We start from the raw sequence: 12268 nt of genomic DNA, 5'->3' as shown, positions 1-12268 counted from the left end.
TTTTAAACTTAACATTACTAATTACATATTACTGAGAAGGCTCTCCCCGATCACGAAATCAGCCAATACCATTGGTGGGTCCAGCTGCTTTTGTTGATGTAACATGACGACATTACGGAAGCGAGAACAAGCGATTTTCCCTGTGTTTTATTGCAAATTCCATGCTCCATGCAGTGTAGTAATATTAGGCTCGCATGTTCACAGCAACCTCCACGAAAGATCCTCAACGTTGTGTTACTATGTTCAAAAAGTGCTTTAGCGCCTCTTTAAGAGGATTGTATGTCTCTTGTGTCACAGTGGCACATATCCGATGGCCCAAGATTGGAACAGCCCAAACATAGGAAATTTCATAAAATCAAACAAGCCACTGAATATTATGCAGTATTCCATTGAGGTCTGTGTGCCTTAGAGATACTTGTGAGCTGACGTGATAGGCGCAAATTTTATATCATGATTTATTGTTTTATTACAAAGAACAGAGGTGTGCTCACTAGTACTACATTGTTGGTCGGCGAGCAGTGTCAATACATATAGGCTGGTTTGCTGGAGCAACACACAACGCTTACATAGTGTTTCTGTGTTTTAGTCTGAACAAATTCCTTAGAGATTGCCTAAAAAAAATACTGCAGATTGCGCAGTTGAGGTGGATTACCTGAAGATCCAGATGTTACTCGCACGACAAATTGCAATGTCCAGCTGGCTAATTAAGACTATTTACTAATTACTTTTATAGTTTTCCAGTTATAATGTTAAAAAAACCAATTGTTCTAATTTTGCTTGGTTGTCTTGCTGCTATGTCAGGCAGCACGAGTATCAGCATAGCAGACGATCATGTGAACCAGAGCAAGTGCCAGAACATCACGAAGTCCTTCTCCAATGTGACCACCTTGTGCGTCATGGCTTAAGGACATGTACATATCCTGGAAAACAATAACGAAACTGGTTCGTAGAAAACTTATTACAGTAACTTGATAACAGAGCGCTTAGGCTTGTCCGTGTTTTTCATAGGGTTTCAAGGTCAAGGACCTTCATTTAAAGGGCCCCTAAACCACTTCTGATAAATCGAAATATATTCACGTTGCTCCTCTCTGGGCTTTTCCAGTCTTCCCATGTCGTGACGGCAACAGGCTCACACATGTGATGTCACCAAAGTAAACGCTGCTGATTGGTCCCTATATATGAGGGAGATCAGTTCCGATATGTTTGCTAGCATTCGCGCTCTTCCTCATTGTCTCACTTGCCGGATGGGCACGATCAACAGATTTCACCTTTTGTAGTGTTTTTGTATTCAGCGGCGGAAACAGTATGCAGCCGGAAAATGTGAAGTCTTGCTAAGCTGAAGTGAATGGTGTTCTCAAACATGAGATTCAACGTGACATTCGGTGCCAAGGTAGTGTTCCCGCGTTTTCTAGAGAAATATGTGGCGAGGTGGGGAGAGCACCTGTGGGGACGGTAGCAAAAGCAAGAGAGAAATCCCTCCCTCACCTTTGAGCTTGAAGCAAAAAATGTGGCAAAAAAAGAAGTCTAAAATGTTATGCCAGAACTCCTCTAAAGAATCAAATGCGGCTTACCTGAAACGGAGTCCACTTGTTCTGCCACTGGTGAACCAATTTGCTGAACATGGAGTATGGCCCGCAGGCAAGCTGTTTCCTCAGTCGTCCATACGTGCTAAGTTCCTCGTACGTCATCCCCATGTCAGCCTGCATAGATCACGTGTGCCAGTCATTGACTGATTCCAAAATGCTGCCTCAATTAGAGGCACACAAACTAAAATTTTCTAAATGAGCTGAATAACGATGTTGGAAGAAGGCAAGCTTTGAATACTAAATGTTTTCCTGATTCTGAAAGTAAGTGCTGTATAAAGAGAGTATTGTTACGTATATTATTTGAATAAGGACATTAGAAAAAATACCACACTTAAAAAGATAGAAAGGTTTAGGCCTACTGCTGAACCAACTGTGACAAAAAGACAAAAAACAAGGACACTACACAGGAGAAACAATAATAATAAAGAATCTATCAGCAATTTCTGCAGTGTTAAGACAATAAGCAGAATGGTAAAAGAAACGGAGAAAACAACGTGTAACCATTTTTCTAACAAAAGAAATTTTTTTCTATATTTATATAGAGAAGTTATTGCATACACTTTTCTTACTGTTTCTTATTTTGTACTGTACCTGTGCGAAATTTATGCTGGCTATTTAGTGGGCTGCGTTGGAATTGCAGCCTCTACATTGTAACATATTTGTTTATGCAGTTAACATTGTGCTACACCAACTCCCTGGCCATTCAGCCTACACCAATTGCATTTCATGCATCCTTCCTTTCAGAATTTAGTGGATGTACACCACAGCAATTCCCACAGCAGGTTGAATCCAAACTCAGTTAATCAGTATTCAAAGCTAAGGCACTGAATTAACGATCAAACGTACCTCATCACTTTGTACGGTGTGCCCGTCTTTCAGCGGCGTCAACTCCGCAGTCGGTGTGGCCTTGAGTATGCTGAGACAATTTGAAACGGTGGCAACATGTCCTCATTTGCATGCACATCATGTGCCAAGTGCTTCAGGTGAGCATGCAACATATCAAATTACTCACTCGTTGAGTGCCGACAACTTAAACGTTTCGCAAGCATATTTCAGGAACCGCTTCAAGTCAACTTTGCTGATACCTCCTATTGGGTTGATGTCCCCGCTTGAACAATCGTACTTGGTCAGGTAGCCTCGAAGCCTGCGTGAAAGCATATGACAGGTTCGGCAAGCTGGAAATCTGTAAACATAAGTGATCAGACAAGGCTGCTGCGCAATGCCAATGTTGCCATCAACTGGATGCAGTGGTCTTGGCAACCGGGTCTACAAATGTGAGCGCATGCTCATTTTTTGTTCATACATAAAGAAAAGAACTTCACAGAAGCATGCCAATCCAAGCAGCTCATACATCAGAGACAGTGAACCTGTACAAGGGAGTTTCACACCCTTCAGAAGTCCTAGGGATCTGTTTTGCCACCGAATGAAATCTACTCAAAGCTTTGCAAACCTTTCACTATATCCAGTGCCATTCCTTCACTATACGTGCGCCTTTTCAATTGCTTCGCTATATTTGAGCTTTGTACTTCTAGACGCTTTGTTATATCTGATGCATGTTCCTACACGCTGTGCCAGCTCTACCAATGCTGGCATCTCGCTGCACATTCCTATGGCCTTGTAGGGCGGCATTGGTGACTCTTCTTAATGAAAGCTCATCACCACCGCTGGTGTAAGGCTGCACATTTACACCTATGACACCCTGGTCATACGTCCACTTTGGGGCTCTGGTGCAGGCTCCGTTTCTGGCTGTTCTTTGACACTCAATATCAGCCATGCTGCCCGTTGGCTTGTACCGTTGCTGGCCTTCACCACCCCTGCTGCACGAGAACCGTTCTAGAATTCTCCTCAAGTTTTTCTGTAAAAGCAGCTTGGTGAGATATTAAGTGATTTTGTAAACTTCGTACTTTTCACAGGCCAGCGTTTCACCACCTTTTGCATTTTTATCTTTTTGTGCGAGGATGGCAATAGGTTGGCCTTGGTAGTGAATGAATTAAATTTAGGCCGGTTTAAAGACAAACCTAAGGGGTCCCTATAAGGTTGAAATGCCGCATGTTTGTACACAATCTTGAGCAATATGAGCGAGAACATCGGATACATTTTCAAGAAGCCATTTCTCACGATGTGCAAAATGAAATGCGACATTTTAACGTGCAGCAGGTAGCTCTCCCTCTATTGTTTAGTGGCAATTCAGCACTTTTGCGCTTCGAATGGGTGTGTACCCCCTATAGGATTCTGACTGCAATATTTTTTGTTCCCTTTGATAATGTTCAAAAGGGACCATGTAAACTGCAAAGGCAACATACCCTTCGTCCACATTGCCAGTCGCAAGAACCAATAGACCACCAGGTCGGTCTCGAGCCCAAAGAATGAGTTGCGCAAACAAGTAAGCCAGGACCATTCGTAGCCTGGCCTGGACATTCTGCAGGGCCAGATCTTCTCGAGAGCCGCCGCCCATGACACGAAATTTGGGAATGCGACCCGTCAGCGTAGAAAAGATCGCAACAACGGCTGCCACAGCTGCGTCGATGGCTACTGTCATGTGATAGCTGCAGCAAAAAAGGGAGAAACATAAAATGAAGTTCAGTGTGGTATGTTGTAGCGACACTTCACAGCAAAGTGTATGGCAGGAGCTATGCTTGAAGTGCATTCTACAGACTTCAATGGCCAATATATTTTGGCAGTTAGGACCATAGAAAAATTTTCTGTTAACCAATGAACTTTAGATTTCATTGTACCACGCACAACAAAAAAGGTTCGGTAAGGGGGATAACATGCATTTAGGTTTGGTCCGAGCACACACTTACTGTTGGGTACATACACACATTATTAACCAAAATTCAGAGGGTCTCTTATGTTATCCCTCACATGACTTCAGGCGAAAGCCTAAGTGCCGATGCATTCAAGACATTAAAGACTGACACATGACGCACATATCTCCCTTAATTCGCTTAGTCATCCCTCTTAATTCCAAAGGTCCAGGGTTTGACTCCCACCCAAAGTCGTGGGTTGGAGTGCCTTAATTTACTCTTGAGGACGACGCAAGGAGCTATGGAACGAAGAATGATGGGTGTAACGTTAAGGGATAAGAAAAGGGCAGGTTGGATGAGGGAACAAACGCAAGTTAATGACATCCTAGTTGAAATCAAGAAAAAGAAATGGGCATGGGCAGGACATGTAATGAGGAGGGAAGATAACCGATGGTCATTAAGAGTTACGGACTGGATTCCAAGGGAAGGGAAGCGTAGCAGGGGGCGGCAGAAAGTTAGGTGGGCGGATGAGATTAAGAAGTTTGCAGGGACGGCATGGCCACAATTAGTACATGACCGGGGTTGTTGGAGAAGTATGGGAGAGGCCTTTGCCCTGCAGTGGGAGTAACCAGGCTGATGATGATGATGAATTTACTCTATCTTAAATAACTATGCCTTAATTCAACTTCATTAACACCAAATGCTGTGGGTTTGCATGCCTTAATTAACTATATCTTAACTGCCTATGACTTAATTAACTTTGCCTTAATTACACAATAGTGGTAGGTTTGAATCCCACCAAAGGTCTAGGCTTCAACTTTCACCAAAGGCCAAGAGGTCGACTCTGACCAAGGGTCGTGGGTCCGAGTGTCTTAATTATATCTAAACTGTGCCTGAATTAACGTCGCCTTTGTTAACCCCAATGGTTGTGGTTTTGACTCCCACCAAAGGTTGAGGGTTTGTAGCATTTTTGCACCTTTCGTGTTGTTGATGCGTTTTTGCTCAAGGTTAACTGACTAATGAGACATATAAGGCTTTCACCTCATTAATTTGTCTTTAGACACAGTGCTCCAGCTAACAAGTCTGGGCCGAATGACGCCTCTCGGCACATGCGTCCATTCACTCTCTCTCTCTTCCTTCCCCTCTCCCTTCTTTTACATACGTTTCCAAGCTGTAAATAAACAGTGTTCTTTTACTGCCCACAATATTGGTCTGAGGTTCATCTCGTACATGCCGGCTTAGGCCGGTAGTACGTAACACACAGCAAACTCGGAACAGCAGAGACCGACAACATTGTTTCCAGATCAGTGACTTTACCAGTGACTCTGCTTCTGCTGATTTCAAGTTGTTCAGAGACTTCACTAAATAACTTGCTTGAAGTGGTACCCCTCTGGCATGTGGTGTCTTATACAGCTACAAGAGGGCAGCACAGGTGCCATCACAATCTCTTTATTGCGTGCATTCTTTTACAATCTGGTGTTGCCCCACCTTTCGTCAGCTTTAAAACATTTTTGTGTACTGAATTTATTTTTCATAAAATTCGAAGCATTAAAATAGTAGAACGAGCCCAAGTTCGTAAACATTACGAAAAATTCAGGAGAGTTGGTAGGTACAGAAAAAGGGTAGTCTGGACATTGAAGTGCGAACAGCTTAATTTAAGGGGTCTAACAGCTCAAAGATGGTTGGTTGTAGCAGCAGGCGTGGTGCAAAAGAAAGAAAAAGTTAATGTGCATGTCACATTGTTTATTGTAGAGCAGGTCACAAGTACTGACCTGCGTTTGGTCAGCACTCCTACAAGTACTGTATAATCATCCAAGTGTTGCTTTATTCACTTTAACGCAACCTTCCGAGTTAATTTCAAGGTCAATATTTTTTTTGGAACGAACACAATGCAGCTTTTTTTCTTGCCACTGTAACCTGGCAAACACGTTTCTGAGGCGTAGATGCGCCGTCTCATCACCTTCCGATCTGGTTGGCCAGGTCCTTGGAAAGTGCTCGCGTCTCACGCGACGAGTTCTCTGTGCCCATGTAGCACGTGACAAGGACTCGGTTGCAGAGTTCTCGCGGCTCCCTTGGCACATATTCGGGGTCGCCCACGATGCGCCTGGCATCCCTCAACACATCTGGGTCTGGGATAAAGAGAGCAGCACGTTGTGCAGAGGACACCAGCACAATGACAAAACTGGTAACTAAACTGGTAATTAAAGGGTACGCATTAGCTGAACTGCTAACAAGTAGCGCATCATACACAAGATAACACATACTGTGAATGATGGGATCGTCACCAAACTACCACATAATATACCTGACTCTAATTCACTCCCGTATACAACTTGCGGTTAGCTTTTACTTTTTAGAGTTCAAACAAAGAGAAAAAATTGCACCGATACATAATGTGCACCCAGTTTTATATGTGAAAAGGAGAAATTGTCGTCAACCTGAAACGTAGCATGAAGTTAAAAAAAAAAAAGAAGAACACCATATGGGTTTCTCGGAAGAAAAGCCTTGCGGTTGAAGAAAAATTATTCGTGGTGCAGGATGGGCCTCTTTATAACTTTGTGCTACATTTCGAGTGGATCCCAACATTTCCATTTCATGTACTTTCCTCCACTTTATGGGCTTCCACAGAACTGATTTGCCAGTTTTATACCAAAATGTAGCATGCCATTTATTTTTGCTGTCAGAAAAGTGCGAAACCCACAGAATTTACCCTCACAGAATGGAAATTTATTCACGCTTATTCGCCACAGTTGTGACCGTCACAGAGCCCTTTATCGGTGTCTATGGGGCAAGGCATGTTGCGCTTCATGCAACTTCATGTGTCCGAGTTTTTGCACTTCTTTAATGACTATGCCAAAATTGAGAACAGTATGGGGGGGCATGCGCTTTGATTAACCACTTTATCAGCTAATCCTGCAATACACACAAGTCTTCAGAAACACTAGAAAGGTACGATGTGGTTCTGTTGCCATTAGCTCAGTGTGCAAAAAGTAACTTCTCTTTCATGCGACTTTTCATAATGAAAGTGGAGCGCTGTCACAGTCATGAAAACTTTTGCTGTTGCCATCTTGCGATGATAATGGCGACAATGCTGGATCCAAAGGTAGGTAGTTGCTGGCTATGTGAAGGGTGGTTTTGTCTCATCAGATCGCAACATGCAGCTATAGAACATGCAGCATGCATCATTATTCAAAAGACTAGCGCAAAACAGCAGGGATAAAGACAGAGATGACGACACGACGAGTGCGTCATCTTCTCTGTCTTTGTCCCTGCTGTTTTGCGCTAGTCTTTTGAATAATGATGACACACCAACTAGCCCAGCTTTCTGCCTTGATGCAGCATGCAACATACAACAGCATGCAACATGCAGCATGCGCAACAAGCAACACGCTATAGAAGCGGGTAAATACAGTGAGGTATGCGCACTTGCGAGACGTCAGATTAACTTACCGCCATTCTTCACGGCCGCACAGATGAGGCGACACATGGAAAACACGATTGTTGCGACGCTGGCGCTGTCGATGCCTCCGCTCAGCGGGACAAAGAACCCGCCCTGCCCACTGCGTCGCAAGTAGTCCCACAGCCAGCAGGCAGGTCCCAAGCTGCACATCAAGTCACAGTGAACTTGACAATGTCAGGGTGGTGAAACAGCGCAACTGACAACAGCTGAAGAGAAAAGCTTTAGAAGAGGTTTACAGGGGATAGTTGTTGTCCTGTACAATTCCTTACTCTTTATTTGCCATCTGTTGTGCCGTTTTACAATTACGAATGGACTCCAACTCTCCCGAATCTCATCTCGATTGGCAATAGTGCTCGAGTACAATACAAATGCAAGACGCAGAACATAGACACGACGAGGACAATTGTTGTGATGGGTGGGCTACATGCGAATTTCCATGGTGATAAGGCACAATGCATAACGACAAGATGCGATAACAACAAGTGAAGACAAACAAACTAGCCCAACCTGTCACACTTCTATTGGCAACGCCAGCAACCTGGCTACAAGATAAGCACAAGGAAAGCGCAGTGCAAAACATGTCGCGGGATGCTTATATGCTGCATTGGCGTACATGCTGCAAAAGTGCTGCGCTTCAACATCAGCTATTGGCATGAATTTTTAAAATGAACACAAAATTTGTTCCAACCCTTTTCTGCCATGATTACTTGGTCAACAGCAACCATATGTACAGATGAGCTGAATGACCCATGCGCTACAACTTTGAAACTTTGTCTAAATGCACCTTCAAACGTCAGTCAATGCCTGCACTCTATCTCACCAATTTCACACAGTGCAGTAAAACCTGTGCATACTGACAATCAACCAGGAATGAGCACTTGTTGTGTGTCTTGGTAAAGAAAAAAAAGCTCCCGTTATGTGTGCCACTGTTTTTTCGGTCATCGCTCCATTAAACTGGTTTCATGCACAGGAGGGTCAGCGATGGACAACGGGTACGCCTTTCTTCCGGTTTTCATTCCTATTCGCTTGACAAGAGCAGCAGCTTTGCCAGCAATGTACCGAATTCGATGCCCGAGTCAAGACACGGCTACACATAGCAATTTCTAGTAACAAAATGCGGGAGGTATTCCGCTCTATTTCTTTCTGCAAAAGGTTTCATTCCAGCATGAGATCACAGTTCGATTTCAACAAGGAAGTGGGCAAATAACTTGAGCATTTACCTCTAGAGTAAGCAGTTATAATCATGTCTTGGTTACTCACGCGATCTCTTCCTCTGGTGTTGGGAAGGCCCAGCTGATCATTGGACTTGGTGGAACGGACATGTCGGCAGTGCCGGAGAGTGCGTAGTCGACCACAACGCGTGGGTAGCCTTCCGATTCTGCCCCCTGAAATTATTGTCAAGGACGTTCACTGCAAATGCGATTCGCGAGACTAAAACCTGCAGTGTTTTCTAAAGTGATTATGGCAATAGTGTGATACATTAAATGATAATAAGTCATGCACTAAAAGAGTGTGCACGACTTAACAGCAACCAAAACTTATTCTGCTTTTTATTTATCACGCTACAACACTGAAAGTTGCCAAGTTGAAAGGGTAGAAATTTCATTCCACAAAAAAAATTTTCTTTTGCTTTGAGACTTCCGATGTTTGAATATTTCTTGTGGTGTCAAATTTTTTCAGTTATAAACCTAGTGGGCCAAGCACGTATGGTGCTTTTGTGCATATGTAACAAACACTGGTATAGTCTCAATGGCCATAGAAACATTGTGAGCTAACACAGTGAGTTAAAGGGCCCTGCAGCATTTTTTGAACATGGTAAAAAAAACTGGTGCAGTCGCTAAATAATACTGTAATGGACCAAATATTATTCCTGTAAATGCAGCTGAATTTACTCGAATTATTTGAATTACTCGAATTATTCGCCTGATCTTTTTTTAAACTTTTCCAAACCCTCACCACTTCTTTTCTTACTTTTACATGCGAGCAAACAAGATGGCAACTTGATGGATTTCTCAGACAATTATAGCTAACCAATACCTTGGGCAATAAAAATGTGGAGAAATCGATCTAATCAGTGATGGGTTGGTGACACTATCTGGTGGCAAAAAACAACACCAGTGACATGGACGGTATGACATAAGGTCGCTCCACAGAATTTTGATGTCACGTCAGTAAACAAGGTTGGCGGTGAGATTGGTGAACCATGGTGGGCATTATATTCACTTTAAGCACAGTCGCAGAGCTCAAATCTGAGTGCAGTAAAATCTACTAAAAGGGGAGGCTGTGACAGCAGCACCGTGTGGTTATTTAAAACAATATAAGGCACATCCAAAAGCTTTTACCTGGAAATTATTTTGGAGGAGGTGTCCTAATAGAAGCATTCCACACCCTTCAATAGTGTGGGAGTGCTCCTTAAAAGGTCAACTGTGACAAAATTGTGTTTTGGCTAAAGTGGTTATGAATGATAAATATACACTATCGAAGCAATCTTGGCAAAACTGCAGGTCTGGTAATTGTCTAATTCTTAAAGCAAATCTTTCTTGGCCTGAGAACCTAAGGTATTGCATGGCTGCTGCTGGGTCGGTATCTTGCCTAATATATTTGTGAATGTAAATTACACCGGCAATAAAAAAAGGAAAGGTAAGTCCTGGGGATAGTACAAACTGGTCCCAGAGATATTGCTAACTGAGGTGGCCTGGGGCAACAAAGTACATTACACACCAAGGGCAGATCAAAGAGCCAGGGGTGTAAGTGTGCATGGAATGTGCACAAGTGAGAAGCATTGAGCGGAACAGGAACATCTTCATTCCACAGCAATGTGGGATTCGAAATTCTAATGCACGTTGGCTCATAAACCCTTCAAGGGTGAAGTGGAGCGGCATCAAGTGGCGGCGATAAGCAACAGTGCGCATGACAAGCTTTACACCCAAAAAAGCAAAGCGGAGCAGTTCCAATACACAGCAAAGAATGGCTTGGAATGTGAGTCCCAAGCCATTCCAAACCAGACTCGGCCTTTGTGGGTGAAAGCAATTACTGCAATAACTGAACTCGTGCCTTGGAGTGCAATGCGCGTTATATTGTTTTTCGTCGGACATGTCTGCAGTGTTGGAGCACCACAAGTTTTCATTGAGTGAGCCGTTTCCCAGTGAAAATGTGTCCAACTTTGTTGTGCGTACTGTATTTGCAAATGGTTCCTAGAGAAACACTGGTGTTCGTTGCATGCACGCACAGACACACAATAAAGGAAAAGTAGCTTCGTGCATGCCAATACCTATAGTGCTCGGGATCTTCATAACTTATTTTAGTTTTGATATTATTAAAAATGTATATTTTTGCAAGCTTTTCACAATGCATTCCCCCATTCACATTTCAGATGTAAAGTACACTATATGAAACTAGGCTCTTTACGTGGTCAAAAATTTTGTTGCTGTGCGCCTTTGAGTGCTGACAGCAAAGTTTTGCCACAAAGGGTGTGATCGCCAAAGGCTATGTTAAAATAGAGAGTGGTAAGGAAGATTCAACATATCAGCTTGCTGGCACTGGGACCACCTGCAAATAAAAGGCTTGCAACAGGAGCATTTATCAAATTTTCACAATACATTATTTCAACCATGACAAAGCACTCACTTTCAACGTTCGACTTCTGTTCTTTACTTTGTAGGCTCTGACGTCCTCCAGGTCTAATGTAGCAGTTGTGACTTCCTGTAAAATACACACACACACAAAAAAAAGGCTTTGCATTTAATCTTATTTTACTACAAATGAATTAATTCTACCTTAGTTCAAATGAATTAATGCTTTCAGCTTCCAATTAACGTAATGCCATTCTGCCATTCAAAGGAACACTAAAAGAAAAATTACTTAAGCTATACTAGTAAATTACACTTCTGCAACACACAATTCTTAATGCCAGAAAAAGATGCAAGAACAACAGACAGGTAGCGACACTGCCTTATAGGTTGCGCACCAGCTTGCTGCAACATCATGAATTTTTGTGGTGTCTGCTTGGGCAAAGTCAATTTATTTATTTATTTATTTATTAGCTTATTTATTTATTTATTTACTCATTTATTCACATATTCTCAGGCCTGGGAGGCACTTCGGAGAAGAGTGGGACTGTGAACAACAACAAAGTATAGGAGACGGTACACTTCATTACAGCAGCTCAACTGCAGACTTGAAGGATACAGTTAATTTTTTTCGAAATTCTTGTGTCAGCAAGGATGGGCTACATTGCATTCGAAAAGAGACGAAGGCGAAACTTAGCATGTTTCAACTGGGTATGTGCAATTGCACATGTGCTCATTCTAGGCAACTCCCTCAGAAAGGATGCGTCAGTGGGACACAAGGCACTTTAAATGTATTTAGACAGATGCTGTACTTCTCTGTGTATACACCCCCTTGTCAATAGTCTATCCTTGACAAGGATCATGCACCACATTTATTCTCGTGACAGCTGATAGCTGACAGCTGCA

At 42.9% G+C, this 12268-nt stretch overlaps 1 protein-coding gene across 3 annotated transcripts in view; it reads right to left on the bottom strand.

Annotated features, from left to right (window-relative positions):
- Window positions 1-12268, bottom strand: part of Nadsyn (NAD synthetase) — a 33233-nt gene that overhangs the window by 12224 nt on the left and 8741 nt on the right. For all 3 annotated transcript variants that reach the window (XM_065444499.2, XM_065444501.2, XM_065444500.2), the window contains exons 10-17: window positions 11421-11495; window positions 9054-9178; window positions 7784-7935; window positions 6294-6462; window positions 3890-4132; window positions 2599-2730; window positions 2433-2502; window positions 1572-1700 (exon numbers count right to left, since the gene is read on the bottom strand). In XM_065444499.2, coding sequence (XP_065300571.1) covers window positions 1572-1700; window positions 2433-2502; window positions 2599-2730; window positions 3890-4132; window positions 6294-6462; window positions 7784-7935; window positions 9054-9178; window positions 11421-11495 — 1095 coding nt within the window. The remainder of the gene's footprint in view (window positions 1-1571; window positions 1701-2432; window positions 2503-2598; window positions 2731-3889; window positions 4133-6293; window positions 6463-7783; window positions 7936-9053; window positions 9179-11420; window positions 11496-12268) is intronic.

Source organism: Dermacentor albipictus, chromosome 10 (assembly GCF_038994185.2).
Source record: "Dermacentor albipictus isolate Rhodes 1998 colony chromosome 10, USDA_Dalb.pri_finalv2, whole genome shotgun sequence".
Lineage (NCBI taxonomy): Eukaryota > Metazoa > Arthropoda > Arachnida > Ixodida > Ixodidae > Dermacentor > Dermacentor albipictus.
Note: the sequence above shows the minus strand (reverse complement) of the source record. Positions and strands in the feature narration are given on the sequence as shown.